General features: G+C 45.2%; 1 protein-coding gene across 1 annotated transcript in view; it reads right to left on the minus strand.

The window, feature by feature from the left end:
• PRKCH (protein kinase C eta) overlaps positions 1-27,729 on the minus strand; it is a 119,320-nt gene that overhangs the window by 69,359 nt on the left and 22,232 nt on the right. Inside the window, exons 2-3 of the mRNA XM_064659430.1 lie at positions 22,182-22,245; positions 258-408 (exon numbers count right to left, since the gene is read on the minus strand). Of these exons, the coding sequence (XP_064515500.1) occupies positions 258-408; positions 22,182-22,245 (215 nt within the window). The remainder of the gene's footprint in view (positions 1-257; positions 409-22,181; positions 22,246-27,729) is intronic.

The following is a 27,729-nucleotide window of genomic DNA, read 5'->3' on the forward strand; positions in this document are numbered from 1 at the left end:
TGGTTACAAGACAGGAACACTGCCTCATCCCCACAACACCCCATTCTGTTGCCAGCATCCAAGATTCACATCCTCCATGGCCTCTCTCCAGTAGACTCCAGTTTGCAGCACAAACGTGCCCTCCTAAACCCGATGGTCAAGGGGTGTCACATTGGTGGCCCTTGGTAAAGTGCCGGGTGACCGGTTCAGGACTGGGGGTTGCATGTTGGTCCCCAGGGATGGGAGGCTCCAAAACACCCTGTTTGAGCCGTCCTTACCAGATGAACTCCCTGCAGTGTGAGCAGTACGTTGGCTGTCGCAGGTAGGTGGCCATGAACTTGTGCCCGTTCACCTGGTGCACTCGCCTTCGCATCGCCCGCTGGCGCTTCCGAGTGAGGTTCTTAAAAATCCGATCCCTCTGGAGAGTCCCTGTGCAGGGGGTAGGAAGTAAAAAAAAAAAAAAAACAAAAAAAACACAACAGGGCAACAAAACATTAACATCATCACACAAACTCCTGGTTTTGCCATGCTGTTCAACTCAGGCCCCCAGCATAAGGAGAACATGGAACTGCTGAAGCAAGTCCAGAGGAGGCCACAGAGATGATGCAAGGGCTGGAGCACCTCTGCTATGGAGACAGGTTGAGAGAGCTGGGATAGTTCAGCTTGGAGAGGAGGAGGCTCTGGGAAGACATTAGAGCCCCTTTCAGTGCCTAAAGGGGCTACAAGAGAGCTGGAGAGGAACTTTTTACAAGGGCGTGGAGTGATAGGACAAGGGGGAATGGATTTAAACTGAAAGACAGTAGGTTTAGATTGAATATTTTGAAGAAAGTAATGACTGTGAGGGCGGTGAGGCATTAGCATGGGTTGTCCAGAGAAGCTGTGGATACACCATCTCTGGAAGTGTTCAAGACCAGGTTGGACAGGGCATGGAGCAATCTGGTCTAGTGGAAAGTCTTGCTTCCCATGGCAGGGGGTTGGAACTGGATGATCTTTAGGGTTCCTTCCAATCCAGACCATTCTGTGGTTCTATGATAAAATGCTTTCAAAAGCCATAATTGCATCTCCAGTTTAGAAGTTGGGAGATCATGGTCTAGAACAAGGATAGCATCTGAGACAGGTACAGAAGGTACCTTTTAGCTCAAAAGTACATTTTTCATGTAGAAATAACTGCCTTTTCCTATCTTCTTCTCATTCCTCTCCTATATTGAGACATGTCACTAACCTATTAATTCACAAACTGTAAACAGACTGGAAGCTTAAGGCTAATGAGTTGTTATAACTCACAGCTTTTTGGGCAATAAATCCTGAAAACATGACTACATGTAACCAAATGACCAGCACCCCACCTGCTGAGCCAAAGCAGCGCCTTGCTTGGTGAACAGTGTTATACCTTTGGTATTCTCAGGCTACATTTCTGTATCACCATTTGCAGCACTTTTGCTTCCTGTATTATATAAAAAAAAACAGGCTATTTTTTCAATGACTGTTAGTCGTTTCATATGTGCCACACTCAGCTTTCTTTAAAGTGCTCATTTTCCAAAGTTAGATAATATTTTACAGTTCTGGAAAGCAGGGAGCCAGGAACTGCTGACATTCAAATCTGAATTGTCCCAAAATTTACTATAATTTTAGAAAAGAACAGACTATTCAGTTGTAAGGGACCCACAGCAATCATCTAGTCCAACTGCCTGACTACTTCAGGACGGACCAAAAATTAATATATTTTAAGAGCATTGTTCAAATGCCTCTTAAACACTGACAGGCTGGGGGCACTGATCACATTTCTAGGAAGGCTGTTCCAGTGTCTGACCAACCTCTTGGTAAAGAAATGCTTCCTAATGTTCAGATTAGACCTCTCCTGGCACAATTTAATATCACAATTTAATTATCTATCAGTATAATTTAATTTTTTACCGGGTTTAGTACAGCCATATAACAATTTCCTAGCAAAGCTCAATTTACACAAAACAAGTGACTCTCAAAAGGCAGAACTGAGCTCTAGATCAAGAAAGCCACTCCCATTTGGCAGCAGCCATCTGACACGCACATCCCAGCCAGCTGGTCTTTGGGACCCTCACACAGACCGGGTCAGGCTCAGCTGAGCTTCCGAGATCAAAGCCTCATCTGGGGCACACTAGCCTCAGAGGAAAGAAATGCATTCTGTGGTTTTCAATTCAGTTGCTTTGCGAAGTAAAGGCCCTGGAAAAAAGGGCATTCTGGGGACACACACCGGAGTCTGCTGGAGGTGACTGCACCAACGTGTGTACTCAGGACTCCTGCTTTGAGCCTGGACTGGATGCAAGACAAAACCCAGCTCTTGCCAAACCCTCTGCATGGGTATAATGACACAGGAAGGGGCGGGCAGTCTGCAAACTTCCCACCCATCGGATCATCCCGGAGCGCTGGCTGGGCAGCAGAACCCAAACACAGCTGTCACCATCCCGCTTATCCACCCACAAAAAGGGGGCAGAGCAATTCCCTGCTTTCAACTAACTTTGCTGATTAACTGCCGGAGGGGAAAAACAGAGGAAAAGCTGTCAACCTGATCAAGGCTTGAAATGCAGGAGTCCCACATCACAGGCATATTTTCCAGTCCTCTTTGTAGGAGTGGAGATAAGGGAAACCATCCTGTCAGTACTGAACGCAGCCACTTCAAGGGGCCGTATTCCTCTCTGTGCTCTTGCCACACAGGTTTATAAACAAAGCCAGCTATAGAGCTCAAGGAGGTTTTTTTTCTGCTGTGTTCTCCCAGCCTTTCGTGGGTTCATCCCCTCCACAGGCACTAATGGAAACCCCCTACACGATGGCACAACTGCGACATGGAGCACGGCTTGACTTTAGGACAGCTTGGATTTATTTTTAAAATGGAAGCACATGCTATAGATTAGGATTTTCCCACTAAAACACACACGCAAAAAAAGGATGTGGTGAGGGTAATCCAAGCACTTAACAAAGACCTGCTCTCTGCTCCAAGCAGTTGGGCAGGGACTGGCGCAGAAGAGCCTGCCTTTCTAGGGAAGTGCTTAAACATGTGTTTAATTCCCACTGAGGTCAACGGGATTCAGGGGACCACAGGAATTGCCAGATTGAGTCAGAACATTGATCCACCTAGTTCAGCATCCTGCTTCTGTCAGTGGGCAACCAGAAACACATGACAGCAAGACGGAGGAACCTTGCAGCTGGGAGATAATTTGCCTCTTTCCCACACACGAGCTGTCATTTTGATCTCTAGAAGCGAGAGCTGATTTGCAGAGTTTAATATTCCTTTCAAACATTCAATTATTGCACAAGTTCAACAGCCTCGTTATCTACCATAGGAAACATGCCTGAGAAGAACTTCAAGAGGTCAACCAGACCACCCCTCTTCCCCAAAAGGGAAATCAAGAGCCAGTTGCTTCGCTGAGCCAGAGCCTCCTGCAACTTCACATGAGAATTAAAAAAACAATAACAATAAAAATATTCCTTACAGTATTACAGAATTTGCCCAACTTCAAACTCAAGAGAACATCTCTTTGATCTAGGTTTAAGCAAGCAGCTTTTTTCTTGTTTTCCTAGATAAGGGCCAAACACCTCAACTGGAAAAGTATCCTGTATTGGTGTTCAGCATGTACAGGAGAACTTCTGAGGCATGGAAAGGGAAGCACAGAGTCTGTGAGTGCGTGGTGAGCATGTAAATAAAGCACCTAAAGAAGGAATCCAGTTACCAGCTTGCTTCATACCAGCTGCTCCATTAGAAGCCCAACAGCTGACGCCCTTTAAGTTCCTGCACTCACATTTAGCAGAGTTTAAGAGAATGTGTTCCCAATTTAGCTCATGCAGTTTCTGTGTTTGTTACGGTTCCCATCAAGGACCAGCATGGGGTGATCACCTCCCTGGTGCTCTCTCATTCAGCAGAGCCCACACACAGCCAAGAGAAAATCAATCCTCTGCACCAAGAAAAGGGGACACTTGGACGTGGCCTGCAAAGCCACTGCCGTGGATCCCTGTGGTTTGCCTGGCTTCAGACACGCTGCAACTTTGGAACAGTTCATGGAAACAGAAAACTGACAGCTGCTTTTTCATGGGCAGCAGAAGTCTCCATGCTGCCTGTACTGGTGGATCACACCCATGGCCAGCCTAGAGCCTTCTCCTCTGAGCTGCACTTGGCCCCCACCTCCTGATCTCCAGCCACCAACATCTCACATAGGACAACAGGTTCTCTCTTACTGACCCACTTTTCATTAAAACACATGCTACAAGGTGGGTTTTTTTCTTTACTAAAAGCATAACTCATACTTCAAACATTACTCGAATTTCACATTTCCTCATGCCACTCGGCTGTGTTACCCTGCTAACTTTGTCCAGATGCTGCACGTCTTCCAGGTGATCCTCACCTGTGATTATGTTCACTTCACATTACATTATAACAAATCTAACTGTTACTAAGCAGGAGAGCGACTTCAGCAAGGATGACTTTTCATATGCAACCAACTCTTTTGGGTACTACTTTTCCCATTTCCTGGTGCTGGCTTAAGTGGAAAGGGGAGGGAGAGCCCAGCACAACCTCAGCCATACCTCAGGCCCAGGTGTACCTTCAGGAGACCACCTACCATGTGATCTAGTGGATCTACATACACAACCCCATCCCACAGAATAAATCCCTCTCTCTGAGGGCTTGGGCACTCATGTATCCCACACACCACACTGTGGAGCAGGAAGGTTCAGCCCTTCAACAAGGTGCAAGTGATTTTGAAACGGTGGAACATATCGCTACCAAAACCTCCTTCCTCCCAACCACCACCCTCTCCAGTCACCAGGAAGGCAGTTCCTCAGTTCACACCCATCACATCTGTTAAACAGGTCCCAGCACTGCTGAGGGAGAGGCTGCAGAAACCATCCATCAACACAGCACCGAAGTCTGCTGGTGGAAAGGCTGAGAGAATTCATATCGTTCAGCCTGGAGAAGAGGCTCTGGGGTGACCTTACTGCAGCCTTTCAGTACCTGAAGGGCGCCTACAAGAAATATGAAGAGGGACTGTTTACAAAGGTATAGAGTCATAGGATAAGGGGGGAATGGCTTCAAACTGAAAAACAGTAGGTTTAGATGGCATATTAGGAAGAAATTCTTTATTGTGAGGGTGCTGAGGCAACTGGCACAGGTTGCCCAGAGAAACTGTGGAAGCCCCATCTGTGGAAGTGTTCCAGGCCAGGTTGATGGGCTTGGAGCAACCTGGTCTAGTGGAAGGTGTCCCTGCCCAGGGAAGGGGGGTTGGAACAAGATGATCTTTAAGGTCCCTTCCAACCCAAACCACTGATTCTATGACAGGCTGGCCAATGCAGCAGCCCCTTGTGCCTCTCACCTTTGGTGTCAGAGAATACAAAGCCATCAGAGACGTTTTTCCGCTCATATTTTGCGTTCTGGCCAATTTCCTACAGGATATATATTTTCCTTCTGTACACAGAGAGCATTTTACAAAACAAAGCCATCCTAGACCACTTTAAGAGACCTAGACTTTTAAAAGCCTCTAATCTCTGGTAAAGCAACAACCTCCATGAATGGTTCAAATGAATGTCCAAATACTGCTACAAAAGTAGACAAGTAATTGCTCAGTGAAGGGAGTTTCCACATCCGTGGTTAAATTTGGACATCTGTAACTATGAGGGATATACTGTGACTGGTTATGTGCAAAAGTAGCTACAAAGTTCAATACTGAAAAGCCTCTTCCTCTTTCCTCCTCTCCACTCATGCTGAACACGTGTGTATGGCAGTGGAAATTATACACGCAGAGAGAGAAGAGAATAAATAACCCACCGAGTCGTCCGAGGACATGTGCAAGCACTGGCACATCCTCACCCACTCTGAAGCCTCTAATACCACCCCACCTGTCCCCTGAGCTTACCTGATCCTGCCCTTCCCAGTCAGAGATCCCCCCCATTTCTCTCCCTCCCATTTTCTATTCCGGAGGGTTATTTCAGGAAAATCCTTACAGCAGTGGCAGTAACTACAGCAGAAAAACAAGAGGAAGAGCTGCAGGATGAAGTGAGGTGTGTGTGTGTGTGGAACTATTTGCCTCAAGTAGTTAAAGCCTCTCAGGTCCCATCTATTGGAAATCAATCTTGCTGCCGTGCTATCAACTGCTGCTGTAGCACCGGCATGGCAAAGGTCATCCAGGTACCTCCTGACACATGACCACGTCTAGTGTTACACTCCTGTATGAATCAGTGGGATTTTTCTTTGAAAGGAATAAAGATATTTTAAAAAAGCCATCTGAAAAGCCTTAAAGCAATAATGCTAGTAGATTAAAATTTAATTAAGCTTTTCTTTTATTAGTGCCAGGAACAGTATACATGTTTTCCTGTGCTCCCCTGGGAGCACTGCAAGCAAGCTCCCCTTGCACTGAGTGATATAAAAGCACAGAGCAGAGCCCAAACATTGACCTTACTGGATTGTAAAAAAGCAAGCTAGTGGATTGAGAGATCCCTCACCTCTCACAAGCACTGAACAACAATCTCAGATCACGCTAAATGCTCATCTAGCCCAAGCCCTAACAGTGAGATGTAGTAGATGTTTTAGGAAATGAATATACAAACCAGATCAAGTAAACAAATTCACACCCCTGCCCCCTCCAGCCATCAGTATGTAGGTGTTCTCTCAATATTTACCTAACAGTGGGCTTCCTCACATCTACTGAATGTAAACTGAGGCTAAACCCAGATGTTTATTTTCCAGGCTGGAAAACACGTATGTTATGACAAAAATCCCTTACTAAGATTTGGTGTCTTTTAATCAGGAGTTTTATCACCATGATCCTGTGGATGGTCAAAACCATAGGAAGCTTTGCTAATTAAAACATTATACACACAACACAGCATTAAAGAAGAAGCTGACAGCCTGACTCTGAAAAGGGAACAGGATTTAAAAGCTACAACCCAAAGTGGTATTTCCATTGCTGACTATTCTGCTCCCCTTAGTATTAGTGCTGCAGAGTAAAGCCTTGCCTATCCCATTACCAAGGTTTTTCTTCAATTTCCCTCAAAAGTAACTTGGATCAGCCAGTGGGAAACAGCCACATCCACAAAGAGTTAACCATAGAGGGTTTCTCTCTCCTACTTCACATCTGTCAGAGTTCTTTTCCTTCTGCTGCTTTTGCCAGTCTGTGCACAAAACCATATCGGTTCCAACCCCAGGAGAGGCTCCTTGCAAATCAAACGTGTGGCATATCAAACACAGACTGGGATTTATGTTTGATCCAGATGCCATTTTGCCCTCTGAAACTGAATAAAGTTTTATATGAAGACCAGAGAAAGCAACAGCTAGTGCAGGTAGCACTATGTTGTCTTCAAGGACTTCACAGAAAAGCCACAATAATGGGCAGTTCATCTTTTAAATACTGTCTGAAATCTTTTAAATACCTGTAAATACTGTCTGAAAGAGTAAGAAGGAACAGCGATGTTCTGAAACCAAAAAATTAGAGCTTTCTCCACTCATGAGTATGAAACAGCCTTATCATCAGTCTTGGAAAAGCAAACATGTAATCATCCCTGCACTGGATCACACAGAACTGTGCACTGGAGGCAAGGTTTCTGTTTCTCATCTAAGTGCTGAAGTAAGACAGATTCATCTTCCTTGTTTTCTTGCCAGATCTAGGACATGAATTCAGCTCTAAGTGGTTAGCAGCATTTTGAGGACTGAGGCTGAAGGATGACGTTTCAGTGTGGCAGCAGAAGCAAGAACAGGACCAATGAAGTTCACACAACAATACTGATGAGCATGACAGTGCTCAGCTATTGCTGCAAAATCCCATTATAGGCTTATGTCTAGAATTACACAATGATGCCAAAGCTCTGGTGGCACCAGTAGGTGAGACAGAAAAGCTGACAGGACATGTCTCTGTGTTTCCCAGGCTTACCAGGTACAGCTCTGCTCCATCCATCACTGCTAACCCAACCTTCTCCTCACCAGCATGGGACTGGGGTTCAGCACTTTTTTGGTTTTCTTCAGTCTTTTGCACTTGGGTAGAGAAGTTCCAGCACTGCAGAGCCGGAGTGACCAGTATGTGGCTGCTGGGAGCCATCCACATATGCAGGAGGGGAGAGGGCTGCAAAGCAGAGGGTAGAGCCCAGTGCTGGGCCTGAAAGAGCTTTTTATCTGTTTGCATGAGTTCTGAGAGAACATGAGAGAGCATGAAGAAGGCAGCCTGAGAAACTGAAAACGAGTATTCTGCTGCCACTTCGAGTCTACCAATCAGTTATGAATCCCATACAGGTTATCCTGTACAGAGTTTTAATCACAACTGCCACACAGGTTTTTAGATGTGCACAGAGCAGTTCAAAACAAAATACTATTTTCCACATCTGGTTTTACAGGTCTTTTTCTGGGAAAAATTGGTTTTAGACGTCTGCTTGTGGATGTTGACAGCTCTGAACAAGGCACTGCAGGGTATTGCACAAGGCTGAAAAATATGAATGGAAAAGCCTTTCCATTCATTTCTGTACTGAGTAACCAGGAACTGAGCAAATGGGATAGAGAGGATAACAGATGATTTCAGCAGATATGAGCAACCCCATGCCCCAGGTTCTCAGAGACCACTGCATACCAGCCCCATTTGTGCTTTCCAGGCCACAGGCTGCATAAATGCTGCTGGATGACAAGGAGGGTGTGCATGAAGGCAACAGCCACTTCCCTGCACTTCCCTCTTCCTTCTATGTACAGACACACCACACTGACAGAAGGAAGGGGACAGCCCCATTTGCCACCCTGTGCTTGTCTCTCTGTCAAGAGCAAGGAAGGTTTTACCTGAGCTCCATTTTACCATTCCATCTCTGCAAAGTTTCTGCATTCATTTGGAGATGGCAACCTTGGGACACTTCTGTTTGCCAGAGAGACCAGGCTGGGGTGACAACAGCAGAGAACTGTCTCAGCTTGCACAGAGAGGATATTCCAGAAGAGAAGGATTTTATTTAAAAAGTAGAAGAGGGATTTGAGGGAGACAGAAGAAACCTGAGCACTGAACTGAGCCCATCAGAGCCCTGCACTGGCACTGTGACTGGAAAGCCATCTCATATCTGTCCCATACCAAGCAGGAGACACGATACCCATGCAAGGTAAATTAGTCCAGTCATATCCAGTGAGATAACAGACAGTTGCTTCCCTCTGACTGTAGCTGAACATGGTTTTCCAGCAAAAACAGAGTCTAAAAGTCACCTCCACCCTACTGCTCCCCTCTCACAATGGAGTCCCCTCACTACCATCTCAGAACTACTCATATTTCAACTACTCCATAACCCACTCCTGTCACATTGACCTAGGTAAGAACAAAAAAAAAAAAAACAAAACCCCAACACCAAAAACAACCAAACACCAAAAAAAAAATCCCAAAACCCCACAGAAAAGCCCTATGATTCAAATTTTAAGTTGACATGCACAAACAGTGAGAAACAGGCAGAATAATCATCTCCCCTCCTCAGCTAAAGGCAGTCTCAATTTTATCATAAGATAGGTACAATTCTCCTCCTTACCTTAAGATGTGCAAATAATACTAGTACCTTATACTTCTTACTGCATTGCTCATTAGAGCCTTAACAAACCCATTCCTCTCCCTCCTCTCCTCTCCTTACAATCATAATCATTATTATTTCCTTGTGCTTAGGCAAGCGAATTTCCATTGTAAAATCTCCTGTTAGTCCTTCCTACCTATTACACTCAAGATAAAAATGTTGAGACGTGATATACCAGGGAAGGAAACCATTTAAATACATTATTCATTAAAAACAGGAAAACTAACAAAGCAACTTTGATCTTTTCCATGATTAATTCATGCAGCAGAACCCCTCCGTGCCATAAGATTTAGAAGATTTCAAGCTATGCTGGCAGAAGTAGCAGCAACAGAGTGTGACAGCATTTATAAGTCAAAGCTCCCATCAATTGTGCAAAATCCTTGAGAAAAGCAGAATTGTCAGCATGGGCAAAGAGCAGGGAGATCCTGAACCCTTCCCTGCTCTCAGTGCCTCGGGGCTCTGGCCTGTTGCAACCATCAGCAACTCACACACTCGTAGGTGGTTCCCTAGTAGGTATCACAACATGCTATTAGGAGGCCCTGCCCACACAGGGAAGCACGAGATCCAGGTTAAACCTATTTTTAACCAGGTGCATTTGAAAGCTATTTTTAAGTGGATGCTCTGGGGACATCCTTCTTTTGGGCCATGTGGCCAGCTTTGGAATTAAAGCTGGCCACTTTGGTAGTAAAACAAGAGTCTCCACTCAAGGTCTTACACTCAACTAAATCCCCTTAAAATTCCCACCTTTTTGTTCAGGCACTGCAATTTTCTAGAGACACGGGCTTAACATCTGTCTCAAAGAAGGAGGAGCAGAAAAATACTCTTTATGTAACACAAGACAAAACACACAAAGAAACCAGGATGAACAGAAGGCAAGTTGAAATGGGAGTATCGAGCAGCTTGCACCCAGAGGCACCCAAAGTTTTGCAGCATTTCCACAAACAGCAACCACATTCCTCGACACAGCCACCCCTAGGATGAAACCTCATACCTTCCTCTCCAGGGGCACTGCACCTCTCCATGAGAAGGCAAACTGTAACCCAAAGCACAACTGGAATCTAGTCAGGAATAAATTAACTGGGAGAGCTAATTAACTAGAATAAGTTAAACACTCCCATTTTTTCCCCTGTCAGGGCCTCCGACTGCTGCCGTGCGATGTCTCAGCTTTTCCCCAGGCCCTGGAGGTGCACTTGGCCTTGGGCTCACCAGGGAGGATGACCAACACCTGAATCACCACCCTGCAACACCAGGATTCTCCTGGTGGACTGGTCACCCCACAGCTGCACAGACCCAGCCCAAGTGGTCCAGCTGCATACTCAGCTCTGATTACACAGCTGATCCCAGGCACTTTTGAGATTTCCATGTGGCAGCTTGCTAACGAGTTCTCTAATTGCAACAGCCTTAAAAAGCAGGTTGTTTACCATGTCGCTCTCCCACGCAGATTCCCACACACCATGGGCTGAGTAAGACACTGCCGCAGCAAAGCATCTGTCAAAAGAAATAAATTCAGCCTCTTGTATCCCAAGCTTATTGCTACCAGGAAGAGACCTGCCAAAAAGGCAGCACCTCTTCTCATCAACACAGTCCCCACCTTGGCAATGCAGCAAGGAAATACTCAGTGCTCGAGTGCTCAGGCTGGCGATCGCACTTGGCTTCACTGCACAGTCCCTCCTAGAACACTTCTGCAGATGGCACAGACCTCGACTGCTCTGGCACACACACTGCACCCCTCCTAGTGCCAGCGGATTATTATGACTTCCCAGACGGATTTCCCAAGGGCTCAAGGCCAGGGGAGCTGCATGTTCAGGAAACACAGCTGTCCTCAACAGCTTCCCAGCAGCTACCACAGCCAGACCTGATCTATCCCCCTTCCCCATCTCCTCCCCAGCAGGGTTTTCACCCTGCAATACCTACTTCTCCATGTCTGAGATGTGTTTCTGAGATTTCAAAAGCAGATATCCTGAATTCAAACAAATGGCACTAAGAGACACGTCCAGTCATTTTTTGAACATTTCCAGGGATAGCAACTCCCCACCTCTCTGGGCAGCCTGTTCCAATGTTAATCACCCTTTCAGTGAAGAAATTCTTCCTGATATGCAACCTGAAGCTCCCTTGGCACAGCTTGAGGCCATTTCCTCTTATCCTGTCACTGGTTGCCTGGGAGAATAGACAGACCCTCACTTTGCTACACCCTCCTTTCAGGCAGTTGTAGAGAGTGATAAGCTACCCCTGAGACTCTTTTACTGCAGACTAAACACCCCCAGCTCCCTCAACCAATCCTCGTCCGACTTGTGCTCCAGACCCTTCACCAGCTCTGTTGCTCTGAATATGTTGAGAAAGGGAAGGACCCACCAATTTCAATCAACAGCTCCATAATGGCCACCAGTGCCACCAGCCACTTTCATTCTCACAAATGGGCAGCCCTTTCCACCAGGTGTAAGAGCAGCAGCAATAAGTACATACCCTGCCTCCCCACCAGCTCTCCCATCTCACTCCTCTCAATTAACAAACAAGCAGAGGTGGGTGAGCAGGAAGACAGTCACTTTCTCCAACGGCTTGTGAGAGACATCTAAAGCCTTCACCTCTTCTCATCTTTCTTCTCAGTACCTCAGTGGGAAAGGAACACACAGGGAGGGAATTTAAGTTCAAATGACAGTAGATGACAGCCAGCCTGCAGTTTGATGGTCACGACAGCCCTTACACAGATTTAAGCTTTTCTCACTCCATACAGCACCCTGCCTGCCTTCCAGCACACCCTTCCACACATTTTCCAGCCAGATCTGTCCCAAGACATAGGACAGAGGGTGCCTCTATGGCCAAGAAGTGCAGTGGCCTTCATGTGCAAGTTATCATCAGCCCTCTGAGATGCAACAATGGAGTCTTTCCCCGAACGACTTGTTCTTCCCACTCTACCTCTCATTCACAAGTGAAATGCAGAACAGAGACAATGCAGATAAAAACGTGTGTAGGACCAGACTGAGACCCCAGATTCCTCACCCACCACCTCAGTACTCTGATCTGAGAAGGCTGGAGAAGAAACATCTTTCTGCCTTTGTCCTTGCTGACCTGCAAGTATGATCTGCAAGACTGTATTGTGAACATATAGGAAGGATAGATTTTAGACACAAAAATTCAGAATTCTCTGACTTCTGAGAGTTTCATTTTCTAGTAAAAATTCTTCAAATGAAAAGGTTTCTGGTTTTAAGGCAACTACCTACATTTTACAAACAAAGAAAACTACCATTGGAAGCAAATTCATCTGCTGGAACTGGAGCAGCCTCCAGTTCACACACAGCTTCAGGGAGAGAGGAGAGCAACAACAGGGAACACACACTTCCTAGGAAAGGACTGTGTGCTGCTGTGCCAGTACAGTGACAGACAGACACACTTGCTCAACAAGTCTGACAGCTAGACGGCAGAAAAGAGCTGAGATTCTGGGATTAGAAACTGTTTCAGATTCTAGCAAGAAACAGGCTTTGATGGTCACAGCTATGCTGCTGCTGCAGCCTTTCCTTGTCCCCCACAGCTCCTCTACAATCCGTCTGTATTTTCCTCCTCTCACCTTCTTAAACTTTTTGAGTTTCTTTAAGCTGCTTCTTCCTGACAATTCCTGTCCATACCCACCCATCATCACTCCCCAGACCAGTCTCCTACGTCCTTCTGTCTCTCCTAATATTCCTTTTCTCTGGCCGTCTTCCCACATCTTTTGACTCTATTTCTTCTCCAATCAGCTTTTCTCAGTGTTTTCACCATTCACTGTCCTTGCTCTGTGTCCCAGCAGACGGGGCATGCAGAGCACGACACCCTCTCAGCCAGACCTCTTGCCTTCCTCCCTCCTCTGCCCCACTGCTGGGGCTCCCCCTCTTGCCTCACCACAGCACCCTGGGCCAAGTGCTGAGGTCAATCAAAAGATAGATCTGGCCCCAAACTAACCCACAGCCCTGCTCCAGCTTTGCTCAGTTTCCCAGTCCAGCCAGCTGGTGCAGAACTGGCCCCACTCAAAGCAGCCCAAGGGACACCCAAGAGCATCCTTTTCAGACAGACAGATTTACCCTCAATTATGAAACTGCCTCATTCCCATAAACCAGCAGTGTTGGCATGGCCAGCAGGAGCAGTCAGTGAGGTGGGAACCGGCTGAGTGCAGGGGGTGTCCACAGCACTCAAAGCCACGCTGCTGTCATGCAGTTTTTCCCAGATCAGGAATGAGCGGATTTTTCCCAAAGGTAGACAGGGATGGCAGAAGCTTCCATCCCTCCCACTCTCGCCTCTGCCAAGCTTGAGGTCACCCTGGCAAAACAACATCAGGATCTCTTTGCTCAAAGCTCTATTTTAACTCAGCATCTCATTCTGGAAAACAACAGAATCATTGCTGCTGAACCACTCCAGGAAACAAAAACATCTGGCACTGAAGAGCAGGAAACTCATTATTTTATGCTGGGCATACTCAGGAACAACCTAAAACAGGGGTGTATAAATTGCAAGTGCAAATATTTGCCACTAAAAGCACCACTAGAAGATGAATTCTGCTTCCTACAGCTCCGTGCCAGCTCGCCTAAGGCTGAAGACCCTGTTCTGCTTGGCTGTTTGAGAGATCTTGCCCACCTCCAGTGAGGTGCAGGACTCAACTGACACAACATCCCCAGCACACAGCAGACTGATGCTGCTGGTCCTCCCCGTGTCTGCAGAGCCAGAGGGAAGCTTGGGTCTCCCCACAAGCACTAACAATGCCTGAATAGCTTCCAGGTAAATTGAGGGAATTAAATACTGCGACACAACAGCATTTTGTTACCTCCAGGTGACAGGGACTTATGGACACTGGACAGACTGGGCTGCCAGACACCCAGACACAAGGAAGATCCTTGACTGTGGTGGTGCCACCTAAATTAGGAGTCTTCTCTAGCAGCCAGAGTTGACAGACTTGGATATTAAATGGCATACAGCCTAATTTGATAGATGGTGAAGGTGAGGTTATATAAATATATATATATATATATATATATATATATATATATATACATATATAAAAAACAGTGTGGTTTTGTTGGTATTTTTTTCCAGTTTCTGGTACAGATTTACAGAGTGACCCTAGATAAAGTACTGGGGTTTTTGGGCAGCCATTTACCTGTTTCATCAGTCAGGTACCTCGCAAACTGTGGTCTGGAGAAATTTAGGCACAGCCATGAGGTGTGCTAGTCTATGGAACAACTCCCTTTGTCCCAGTCCAGAGCATCATCCAGATGCCCTTGACCACAACAGTTCCAGAGAAAGATGGCCATGAAACAGCATCCCCAGCACAGGGTGCAGCAATCAGGGCTGCTGCCATCATCCCTGGCCACAGGATCACAGCACTAATCTCCCATAGCTTCATGTTTGTCTCCTTCCACCCCACATTTACCATCCCGCTCCACCGCAGCACAAACACCGGCTCCAGCACAGCCCTGCCCTCCAAGGCCAAGGAGATCGATTTAAGCTCCTCTGGGAACTCCGGTCACCTCTTCCGGGAATCACACTTAAATAAAGCAAAAAAATCTCTGTTCCTCATTACAGCCAGGAACACTGAAATCCCAGGGCAGATTGCAAGCTTGCATATTTATCTCTAGGTTTCAGAGCCCAGACAAAACACAGCCCACTGAGGAAGTGAAGTTAACCCTGATATCGCTGCTTGCTGCATTTTTGCAGTGCCTGGATATCTAAGCAGTTGGGAGATCCTGGGAAGTCATGAATTACTGACAAAACCCTCTCAGCATTAGACATACTGCAATAGCTCTGGTGCTCAAATGGACTGTTTTCCAAGAAGTAAAGGTAGTCTTGTGGATATGCAGCAGGCTGGGGTGCTGTTCACCTCCCGGCTCTGTGTTAGAGCCTCTCCATAAACACCAAGCAAACCACTTCATTTCCCAGGGCCTGGATCTTCCAGCAATCAGGAATAAACAGTTTTGTTTGCTTTCCTATTGGAATAATTTTTCCTGTGAAAATTCAGAATTTACCATATTTACCAACTTGCCATATTTGTGTTTTTTTAATGGAGAAGAGGTATATGTGAGATATCAGAGTATCAGGGTGCAAAAACACTTGGGTTCTCTCTGCAGTATTTACATGTGAAATGCAATATGTACATTTTGAAGGTTTCTCTTTGAAAAAGAAAAAAAGCTCATGGAGGCTTCAGGACAAAGAGCTGCTCTTGCTCCCATTGGCTTAGCTGATACACCTCTTGGGGTGCAGGTTTGCAGAGTGTGACTTCCAGGAGAGCAATGCCTGCTCAGGACTTCAAGATCAGCCTCTGGATACCTTTTACTTTTTAACCTGACTGATCTTCCATCCAGGCTGGGGATCTACTGAAGTTCACCTGCCTGCCACACAGAGATGCACAGCATCTGTCGATTACATTCCTGGTCTCTGCACGGGCTCAATCTTCTCCAGGGTACATTTAGGGTATGTTTTCTCCCCCATGGAGACACTGACATTGTTCTGACCTATTTCCACGTGGAAATGAAGAGTTGAAACAACATGGAGTGCATCTGGAAATCCCTTGCCTGCAGGACGCACACATGGGACAAGTGTAAAGCACTTGAAAAAGTGTAGGCATTGGAAAAAAAATGCAAGGGTATAGAACAACATGTCTCCTGCTGCTCTCTGCCACGTAAGACTTTGGGCTACACATTAAAGACTTCCATGTTCTCAGGCTGGGAACCAAAGATAGCAAAAGCTTTCTCTATCCTATTCTGTACTGATAACTGCCTATATAGGTCAGGAGGTTCTCCAGACGGTGTCTACTACATGTCTTCAAACTCTGCTTGAGCTAGTAAACCAAAACAGAACAATGGCCCAACAAGCCAGGGGCTGAGAACAGGACATTTTTCATTCCTGGTTCCTGGTTTCCAATAATTATTCCCTTAACTATAAAAAAAAACAGGCTGAAAACAGTCATTATTGCAGTTAATAGAGAACTGGCAAAATCTTTTTTTCTCCCTCTTGTGCAAGAACCTGATAACATATCTGGCAATAGAAGTGTTATGGGGCTGAGGAGCTACATTATAGTGCAAAGATCTTGTTAGCACAACACCTATACACCACTTCAGACCTTAAGGCTGCAGATTTTTACTGGTACTGAGGAAATGTTATTTCTTAAAATAAAACCCACTTGGTGTTAGCAAAATGTATTCCAAGAAAAATGACAGCAAAAGACCAAGTATTGGTGTTTGAGAACAAACTATCCCAAACATATGATGTGCCAGTTGCAAAATAAAGAAGCATTTCCTGGTCTAGAGGCAGGTTCAGGCTTCCTGAACCTGTCTCTTAAGTTACCTGTAGGTAAGCAGTTTTAAGCTTCCCCCTTTGAGGGGTTGGAACTGGATGATCTTTAAGGTCCCTTCCAACCTAAGCCCATGATTCTATGATTCCCTGCTGCTGCAAACCCTACCAACATTAACTATTTAATAATGCATACTATATCTGCTCTACCAAGTCACTTGGCTTTTCAATATTCTCGTTGTTCTATTTCTTGCCCAGAACTCAAATTTGTCTTTGTCTTTCCTGACACTGAAAGAAAAGAAACAACCATTACTTATCTAACAATGATGAAATTAAAAGTGAATTTCAAGCAGAATTATCACGTTGAGTGACAGCGTAAAAAAAAAAAAAAGCTAAAAAAAGGCAAATTGCAAGAGTTCAAAGCACTAAAATAGAAGCACTTTATTTTCTACAGGGCTTGCCTCATTCATCAATTCAGTCAAACACTTAATTTGTATTAATTTAACTAGCTCTGCTCAAAATTAAATAGAGCAAATAGCAAGACAGGAGGCAAGCTGAGGGCACAGCAACACTCCTTGCAGGCAAAGCTGCCAGGGGACTTGGTGTTCCCAGTGTTGCAAGGAGAGGGGTTCATACCATCGTTCAGGCACACACCTGGGGCCTCTCAGTGTCCAAGTCTGACCTTGCTGCAGCTGAACACCCACACACCATCACCTGCTCTTGAGTATCTCTACCAACCTCTCACAGGTGTCCAGAAGCACCACCAAGAGCAGCAGTTCACCCGGTCACTGCAAGCCTTTTTATTTCAAGTCAATCACCTCCTGATCAAGAAGAATGTAATGCATGATTTGCCTTTTCACAGCTGAAACCAGTATTCAGTGGTAAAAAAATCGACAAGCAGTGGAGAGGGGATCTAAATTCATGTCACCCATTGGGGCACTTCAGCAGCATCAGCCACTTCCTACAAGCAACACAAGCCCCGGAGTCTCCTCCCAGAGACACAACCTTCAGCCAGAGCCAGGGGGACCTCGATGAGACCTGGGAGAGCACAGAGGTGCTGGAGAACCATAAAGGCCCCCAGTCAGTGTGTCTTCCTGCCAGGATGCTCCCAGGTGCTCCCTGGAGTAATGAGGAAGATCACCTTACTTGGAAGCTGTCCGCCTGGAAATGGTTATGACCAACGTTAGCAGAAGAGGCAAAACATTAGGGAACTCTACACCTTATACAGCACTATATGTTTTAGAGAGAAATAAAGCAGAATTTTTTTAAAGGAGGCCTGGTGAATTATTTTTAAGAGAGCAGGGGCAAGGAGATGCAAACAGAGACACAGAGTGTAGGGAACCGAGATGTCACGACAGGGAGGTAAGAAATGCTAAAGACACCCTTGGGGGAAAAAATCATATTTAGATCCAGAGTAAAAAGAATAAGGAAATTTTAAAATAAATCATTTTTGGTGACTTGAAAAAAAAAATCCTATTATCAGGCAGGGTGAAATAAAGAAAACCCAGAAAAGAGTAAATAAATTCATTTGAGGAGGGGAGGGAAAAAAACAGACTGAAACAGCTCTTGGGTTAGTGAGGGAGATGGCTGGGCAAGAGTGTGCTTCCCTTCACCCCAGACAGGTGCCACCAAGACCCAGCACAGACAGCAGAGATGGGGAACCCTTGGAGAGTTCAGGAGCTGGACTTTGATGATCCTTATGGGTCCCTTCCAACCCAGAATATTCTGTGATTTCTGTGAGAGGTAATCTCCTCCCAAGGTAAGGAGATTTTCATTTTAATTTTGCACTGGTTGCTTTACACAGGAAATGTCAGCTGAATGAGGGGAGTTAATATAATCAGGTACAGCTTAGCACAGCAACAAATACATCCAGCAGAGAAAATAAAGATAGGCAGGGGTAATTTCACTAGGTCTCCCTCGCTTCCTATTGCTCTGTTCCTTTCTCTTCCTGAAAAGCTACATGTATTTTTAACATGTGAAACGGGAAGATTTCCCTGCCTCAACACAGCAGGGTGATAACACTGATGGACAGAAGAGCCATATGGGAACCTATAAAGAATTAACCTTTCCAGCTGTATGTTTTCTATAATGCCTTTATTCTGACAGCACACAAATGCTTCTGTTGGACACACTGCACCCCTCACAGGAGTGACACCCTTCTCCCCCATCCCTGCTGTAGGCGAACAGAACCAAATTTAGATTTTGGTCAGAAGAACTTTTGATCAAACAGAAAAACCCCACCATTCCTGAACGTAAAGAAAGTCCAAGCAACCAACACCTGGACTGTCTGTTTTGGGTAAGCTTGCTCAGACAATAAAATAATACAGTGTCAGGTGGACCTAAGATCCAAGTCTTTTTTTATTCGGGGTTTTTTTTGGGGGGGGTTGCCTTTTTTTTTTCTTTTTTATCCCCTCTCTCTTTACCCACTTTTTGGACTTTTGCTTTGCTCGATTTAGACAATGTCATCTGAGCCCCTATGAATTTGGCTATTTCCATAAATAAAACAACCAGTTTGGCATAAAACCTCTCTGAGATGAATGAGGTGTGTGAGGACCAGCAGCAGGCACTGATGCTCCACCTTTGCTCAGTGGAGCTCTCACAGTTCAGACTGACTCCATTACGTTATCCTGCTGCCTCCTGAAAGCCAGGAGGCAAGAGCTGCAAAAAAACCCCATGTGGGTGGCTTGAAGAGTCTGTCTGTGGACACTGCCACGATGCTCCTGCTAAAGTCTGGCTGCTTTTTGTAGCACTGCATCACCATTGCTTAATCCTTTCCAGAGCAGAAAACACACCAGAGACACACTCTTAACCATCAAAGTCACAGGAAAGTGATTAAATGTCCTAAATATCATATTGCTTGAAAATCCACGTGTTACACTGGTGGGATCTAATGCACACTGACCATTGGGTTCTCTGTGTACCCACAGACACAGAAAGCCTTCAGGAGGTCTCTGCCACATTAGCCATAACGAGCAGGGAGGATGTGATAGTGGCTGCCTTCCAGGTCAGGGGAACAAGTGGGAAGCCACTTTTTGTACTTTCAGGTTGTGATCTATTCTTGGTCTTCTTTTTGTAAAACTTCAAATTTCAAATACAGTTCTGAGCCTCCACATTTTCAGCAAAAGAGAGAGGAAAAAAAAGAATAAAATATGATGTTATAAACAAGACCTCACTGCTCATTAGAAGGAAAGCCCTTCCTTGTGGATGCCTCCTTTATCCAATGACTGGGAAAAGTCAGTATCTGCAATCAGGCTTGCCCTGCATTATGTCTATTCTTGGAAACTCTAAATGTGACCATACATGGGAACTACCAGTCAACAACAACAAAAAAAAAAAAAAGGACCATCTTTGATCTTCCTGTTCTGCTAAGTCTATACATCCTCAATAACAACACAGAAAACAGAAGTAAATAATTTCCAACATTTCCCATTTCCCTTGGAAAGCAGTAGCTGTACAAATATCTGAGTTCTCCATCTCTCAGCTCAGCTCAGCCACCAGCACAGATTTGAAGCACACTCTGGATTAATGTTCAAGCCCACCATCCCTGCTCAAACCTGCTTAAAATGGCCAAGCATGACACTCTTGCATGTGGATACAAACTGGGATGCAGGTCACTAAAAGCCCCCTGTTTCTCCCCTCCTTCCATCATCAGTTCTGCAATAGGCAATTACAGCCAATTTCCATTGTCCTTTTCACCCCTAAGAGCCATGGCCTCTGGATCTTCAAAAAAGTCCTCCAGGCCTCCCTAGCACAGTTTTGGACTCATTCTCTTCTCTGGTTACAAACAGAAACCTTCTTGCAAAAGTACTTGAAAGCTTGAAGCTACTTGAAAAAGTAATCTTCATGTCTCCCTGTCAAAGCACAGTTGAAGGGAAGGGTAGGAAAGGTAAATGCTCTGTTAACGTTTTACATATGGATAAACACAAGAGCAGTTCCCAGGCCACAAAGCTGACACCTAGGCAGAGAAAAACATGGATTCCTACTCGGCAGATAGAGAGCTAAAAGTTGTAGTGATGCTATGTAACCTGCCCAGCTTTACCTGGTAAGTGAACTTTACTGGAAAAGGGAATTCTGGTCCTCTCTGCCTGACTGCAGTGCCAGAATGTCATATTCCTCATCTTTTCCATCACTCCAAGACTATATATTTCTTTAGGAATTGAAGCCAGGCTTTCTGTTCCTATCTCCCTCTTAACATACCTTCTACAAGAGGAGTTACACCCAGTCAGTCATCTCCAGGAGTAAGAGCAGCCCCAGGTGCACCCACTCCCCAAAGACTGGCCAGTCTTCGCGAGCGAAGATTTTGGGAAAGGTCATTAACCCTTCCAGCCTGCGCAGTGGATTTTTTAGGTGAGACACAGCGTGCGCTGAACTGAGCCCACCCTTTAGTCCTGAGGTTCATCTGCCGGGGCCGAGCAAAGCTTGGACAGTGGCAGTGAGGTCCCCAAAAGCATCCAAGTAAAGCACAAGCTCTTATTGAAACCTGCATTTGAAGCACAAAGGCAGGGGCAGTGACAGGCCTGGGCACTAGCACAGGTCCCTGGGACCCATGGGAGATGCAAGGCAGGAGAGCAGAGCTCCCCCAGGACTCCTGAAGCCGCCCCCAGCACAGCCTTCATGCCAAGCAATCAGTTTCTGGGGCAGAACCAGAGAGAACATTAAAAGTCCATCTCCCCCATCCTGCAGGTAACAGCAGATCCTGCTTCAATTCCTGGCTTCTCTACAGAAAACACCCCCCAGCAAATGCAGTTTGAGGTTGCAGCTAAAACAAGAACCATGGTTTGAAGAAAATAAGCTTTTTCTGTGCCCCATCCCAGGTTTCCTGGGTTGCTGCAGCAGAGCTCACATCCATGCTCGTAATTAGTATCACAATAAACAACAGGGAAATCAAAAATATCACACTCTAAAATATAGTTACAGAAAAAAAAGCTGCCCAGATACTTTTTCAGAGCAGCTGTCACACTAAAAACTTCTAAGTTTCCTGTGCAAAGCGAACCCGGGAAACAGAAATGCTCGTGAAGTAGATGGGAACCATTATGGAATAAAAATCATCCAGATGTTTTAAACATGTTCCACTTTAAACATGCTGTTTCTCCTTAGCTTGCCCTTCAAGAGGCACCCAGGTGAAAAGTAGGAGTGACAAAAACAATCTGTTTGAAGGACAACTTCAGGTAAATAAACCAGATCAGGCACGAACCAGCTCCCCAGGTCCAAGATCAGGGCAGAGGGCACAAACAGCACGAGTTGTTACCAACAGCCCCTTCCAGATTTCTCCCACTGCTCCAGAAATCTCCAGCACACCACAGCACGTGCCTGATAAAGAATGCCATTCCCTTATGTACTGCCTGGTAACTGATGGCAGGAATATACACCAGAGTCCAGCTCTTAATGGAAACAAGCCAAAATAATTCCCTTACCTTCCGTGAAGCTTCCTGTAAGAGTTATGACAACAAACACTTTGCCTTCTGGCTCCAAATCCACCTGAAAAAGTAAAGACAACGTTAGAAGATTGATTTCTTTAAGGCAAAAATCCTTTTCAGGATTTTGGATGACTAATCTTGCCAACATTTGATAATATTTAAATCTGCATATATTCTCATGCATGCCCTTAATTAAAAAAAAAAAAAAAAAGCATCCATGGCCCAAATTGTCCAGCCCCATAAAAAACCAACAAATTTGATTACTTCTTTTTGCTAGAAGTGCTGCACAATCTCAGCCTTATTAGAGGAAACAGAGATTTTAAAAAAATAAAATATAGTTAACTGTATCCCAATTTGTCAGATGCATGAAGCAGGACTAACACTGAATGCACACAATTCTCTGAAAAGATCAATGCATATCTGTTTTGAGAATTATATGGTTATTTCCTCCCTATTATATATTATCCCAGTGAAATTGTTTCAGTCTCTCAAAATATCATCAGTGCTGAGGTAAACACTGATTTCTTACATAAATCACCTTTTGGCCTTAAACCATAGGAAATAGAAAACTGTTAGTGCTGTTACCTAAGGACTTCTTGTTATTTAATCTAAATTAGATAAAGAGAGAGATACAGAACATAATTTTAGGGATCAGAGATTCAATCCCAGTGTCAGTCAACCTGTCCTTGAAAGAAAGTACTTATTTTTTAGTGAGTAGATTTTTCATTTTGAGATATATTTTTAATACAAGTCTTGCTTTTGTTTTTTTTTTTATTCACCAGATAAAGTCACAGCTAAGGATTCCTGAAGTTTGAGTCAGGCTGTCACACAGAAATCTCACTTAAAAACCAAAACCAAACAAAACAAGGACAAGGCACTCCCCGACACCCTCCACAAATTGCAAGTTTAAAATCAGCAAAGAGGAGCTTCACACCTCGTGGGTATCGATAACCTGTGCTGAGCAGGAATTCTGAAAATAGAGCTCTCTGGGGAAATAAATAAACATCATTATCCAAACCCTCTCTTGTTCTTGTACAAGCACCTTTCCTTAGTCTGGCAGAAAAAGAAGCAAATTCATGTTGGCAGCACCAAGTTTCACCACAGAAGTGCCCAGAATTTAATGCACCTTGGTGAGCACACTGCAGAGTAGAAAAATATTTCCCAGTCCTGCAAGAAGGAATGATGTGCCCAGGCTCCCTCCTTTTTCAGGGGTAACACACAATGTATCCTGTCAACCCTTTGATTCCTCTCCACTGTTAACTCACAGAACACAAAACAGGGAAGCTAGAACTGCTTGAGAAAATCCTATCAAAAAGTTGATTTTATGGGCACTATATTTTCCACTAAAAAAACCCCATGAAAATCACTCTCTCAGGGAAAATTTAAAGTCAATATTTAGCTTCAATATTAATTTTCATGCTTGTTTGTGCTGCATATTAGATTGGCTTTAGGAAGCTGTGTTTGAACAGCCCTCTGTCTCCATTAATACTGAAGACACTTCCCCAAATAAATTTCAACTCCAGTAATATCAGGCATTGTTTATGTCTAAATTTGAGTTCACTGGAGAGATGCACAGCTTTGTAAATAAATAGTTCTTTCAAAAATACATAATATCTATAACATGCCATCACCCAAACTGATTCATGGGATATCAAAAATTCAGATTTTATGGAAAAATCTTTTACTTACTTAGGTTTCCAAAATCATTCTTCAGTGCTTATCATTTTCCTGCCAGTATCTGTACATGATACGTCAGACTCCTGCTTTTACACTCACAAAGAGGATCCTTCCTCCCTTCTTCTGACAGACATGGTCTCTGGTGGGATGCAGAGCAAATCCTGCACTCCTTGTTTAGTCTTAAAAGCAAAGGCTTGTCAAGACTCAAGCAGCTGGGCTGAGACCAGGAGATGCAACAAAAGCATCATCCACCTTCGACACAGGGCAGAGACAAAAACTGGTCCCAAACTCTGTGGCACACCTTTGTTCTCCATCACTGCAAATGGGATTCCTCTGCCCCTAGCACAGCATAGTCCTCTGCCCGCAGCACAGTCTTACAAAACAGAAACAAAATAATGCTGACAGTAATAGCAGGAGATTTATGAGAGTTATAGAACAATTTATCTCCCCTCCAGACTCTAAGATTAAAGACCAGTCAAATCCCCTACACCAACTAAGCAGCTGTGCTCATGTTATACCTCAGTCCAAGAGCACTCAGCAAAGAGGATCTAGCTACACTCAAGATCTTCCCACAGCACGTGTAAGCAGGATCTAATTAAAAATTACAGCTGAAAGGCTCCAAAATGAGGAGTGAAGCCCCAGCATGCCAGGAGCTGCTGAATCTTTGGCACACCGGCACCCCACTGGATGCAGGACCAATAGGGAATTTTTATCCTAAATGAGGTTAAACCAGACAGTCTTAAGAGTTCCTCTGGTCTTAAATTGATAGCAACAGCAACAAAAGATAATATGAAATGAAATAATAACAGACCACGGGTAAAAGTCTGGCTTTTGGACCTGCTGTGATCTCCTTTAAAGATGAAATTTGACCAGCTAAGTAGCGGCCAACACAACACCTGAGATAACTCCCAGATATCTGGAATGTGCCCGAAACAGAAAATAATCTCTGACCTAGAAAACCGAAATGAAAATGTCAGACCGCAGACCTGACCTCCCATGAACCGGCCTGAGACCAGATGATCAAGCAGCTCCCAGGCAGCAACACCCACCTGACAGGACATGCTTCTCACCATCACACACCCTGTACCACGGCCACACAACGAGGAGGGGCCTCGTGCTGGCAGCAATTGACCTGTGAGCTCCTCACACTTGGTGGACCACAACCTGCGATGCTGGCGCAGCCCCACCAACGTTCCCACGCTGAGCTGCTGTGAACAGCAGGCAGCTTGCTCAGCCCAGGCCCTGGGCTAACCTCAGCCACCCCTGCAGCTCAACCCCTCGTGTTCCTGCCCTTGCTTCACACCTTCATCATGGCCTTCACGTTTGCTGTGCAGCTACAGAAACAGCACATGCTTCGGGATAGCTTTACCAACCCAGCAAGCAACTGCAGCCACAACTGGGCTTGCAGAAATATGCCCATAACCACCTGAAAACAGATGCCCACAGATTAGGAGTGTGGTACCCTACTTCTTCCCTATAAGAAGGAACTGCTAATAAAAGCCTTCCTTCAACCTTTTCAGTCACTAAAGCACTTCCATTACCAGCACCCACTTTCACAGACTGAGAGGGCTTCTCAGTGTGATGTTACTTAATAAGACCTGAGCACTTCAAAAGGAAGCAGCTGCCAAAGGACTGGCCCTCCAGCCATGGAAGGGATAACCCTATCTGGGGACGGCTGGCTGGCAGCCCAGGCCCTGACTACATGCTGGCAAAGCTCTGGCAATGCTGGTACCTCCCAGCACCAGCCAACATCCTCGGGATTCAACCTCCCAACAGCAGTGTGGGTGTAATGCAAGTACCACGCAGATGCCAAGTTTCCCTTCTCACTTCCTTTCTTTCTTTTCCTCCCAGCACTGACCATGGCTGCTTAAAGGCAAAAAAATCCCCACAAACCTACATTTTTACAGAGAAACAGGGGTCATAGTATTATTCTTGACAGAATTAGTAAAGTCCAAAGTAGACCATGAAATCAGTTTGGGTCAACAATGCAGGTGATGTTGATCTCCTTTCTCAAAGAAAGCTGGAGAAGCTCAGAGAAACTCCACAGCCTGAAGGCACCATATATTATGTTCAGGGGGAACTCCTACACCATAATACAGGAGATAAGTGATACAGGAATGTAACCATATGTATTTGACAAAATAATCAAAGAGTAATACACACAGAGAAATGTTTCTTAATGCCAAGATCTATTTGGCACAGGATAACTTCTTTTAGGGAATCACAGATTTCTGCCTGGAAGGTTTAGTACCAAAGCAGGAGATAAACTGCAAAGGGAAAGTATTAGAAGAAACAAAGGAGAAGTCTGAAATTCTATGCATGCCTTATATTGTGAATGCTGTGAGGTGATCTCTGAATAAATCAAACTGAACTGGTGGCGTGCAGCATCGCACCACTGGCACACAGAGCTGTAAACAAGCATCACCCTCCCCTCTCTCCAGTGCTTTCATCCTCAGCCTGGTCCCCCAGGGAACAATCAGGAGGAAAAACATAGACTTTCTGGCTGGTTTAAAGGTAAGCTGGCCAGGTTTTAGCTCACTGGGAGAGGAAAGTGTGCTTATCAGTGTGGTAAATCCTTTAGTCACCTTCAAGGAAATGATGACAGCACGTTTGTCCATAGCACCAGGGGTGGATAAGATCAACTGTTGGAGCTCAGCTGTACCTGTGAGAACACCACAAGATTTTGGCCCAGAGCTAAGCATACGCTTTAACTTCTGTTGAACTCCACAGCCGTTCCTAAGAGAAAACAAGTGCTGGAGGATTTTGGCAAGCGAGCTGGAAACGAGCAGGTAAGGATGATGAGTTCAGCCACGGCTTCATTACATTTCCATTGTGAGACACAAGCCCTTGGCAGCGAGGCTGAACAAGAACCAAGGAGGACTTCACTGCTAACTCAAACCACTCACACGGTGCCCCATGCCTGAACTTGCCGAGATCGTGTCGCTCCACGTGACTTCAAAGGGAGCTGCCAGAGATCGGTTTCCCACAAGGAGGGGCCCCAGTCAACCACCTCACACACCTTCTCCAAAAAGGGCTGTACTAACATCGTTCCCAACAGCAGGGCAGATGGTATTTACTCCCTTTCTCTGTGTTACAAAAAAAAAAAAAAAAAAAAAAAAGCTAATTCAGGAGCGGACAAGGGAACAGATGCAGGGAGACCAAAACAGGGCTCCTTAATCACATGCCTTCACACATATAATAAAAACTGGTCATGCATGATTCACCAATGGAAGAGGTTTGGAAAACAAATTCAGAAGGAGGGTAATCTCTCAGGCAACATATCAACACCCAGCTGAAGCATCCACTGAACCCGAAGAGCAGGTATAGTGGGTTGGCCTCCGAGACAGCCCATCATGGCTCTGTGAGAGGCAAATGGATGGGATGGGAAGAGGCAGATGCAAAGGGCGGCTGCCTCCCTGCGAGTCACTCCCTCTCCAAAACCCAGACAAGGTGGGCCTCCAGGATGAAAAGACCTCCTCAGCACTGCATCTCGCACAAGCACCAAATCTTGCAAACACAAGTTTAGAAAATTTTTTTTCCTCCCGTCCCCCACAACAGATAATCCAGTCTGGGAAGCCTGATCTGAAGCACAATCAGAATCAGTGGGAATCTTTTTATTGTCTTTGGATCAGACACAAAAGACGACTGCATTTACCCTGGAGCTTAGAACAGCCTTTCTCCCATTGCTGCTCCGTCCTTCCTTCCCCACAGGCACAATTCATAAGCATCCTAGAAGTACAGCCCTTTTTCTAAGCCATGTCAATGCTGACGTGGCTTCAGAACCAGAACAGGCCAGACACTTGCAGTGAATAAAGCAAATATAAAAGCTACCTGGGGACTTCATTAGCTTAATTAAACAAGTAGCTCT

Source organism: Pseudopipra pipra, chromosome 6 (assembly GCF_036250125.1).
Source record: "Pseudopipra pipra isolate bDixPip1 chromosome 6, bDixPip1.hap1, whole genome shotgun sequence".
NCBI lineage: Eukaryota > Metazoa > Chordata > Aves > Passeriformes > Pipridae > Pseudopipra > Pseudopipra pipra.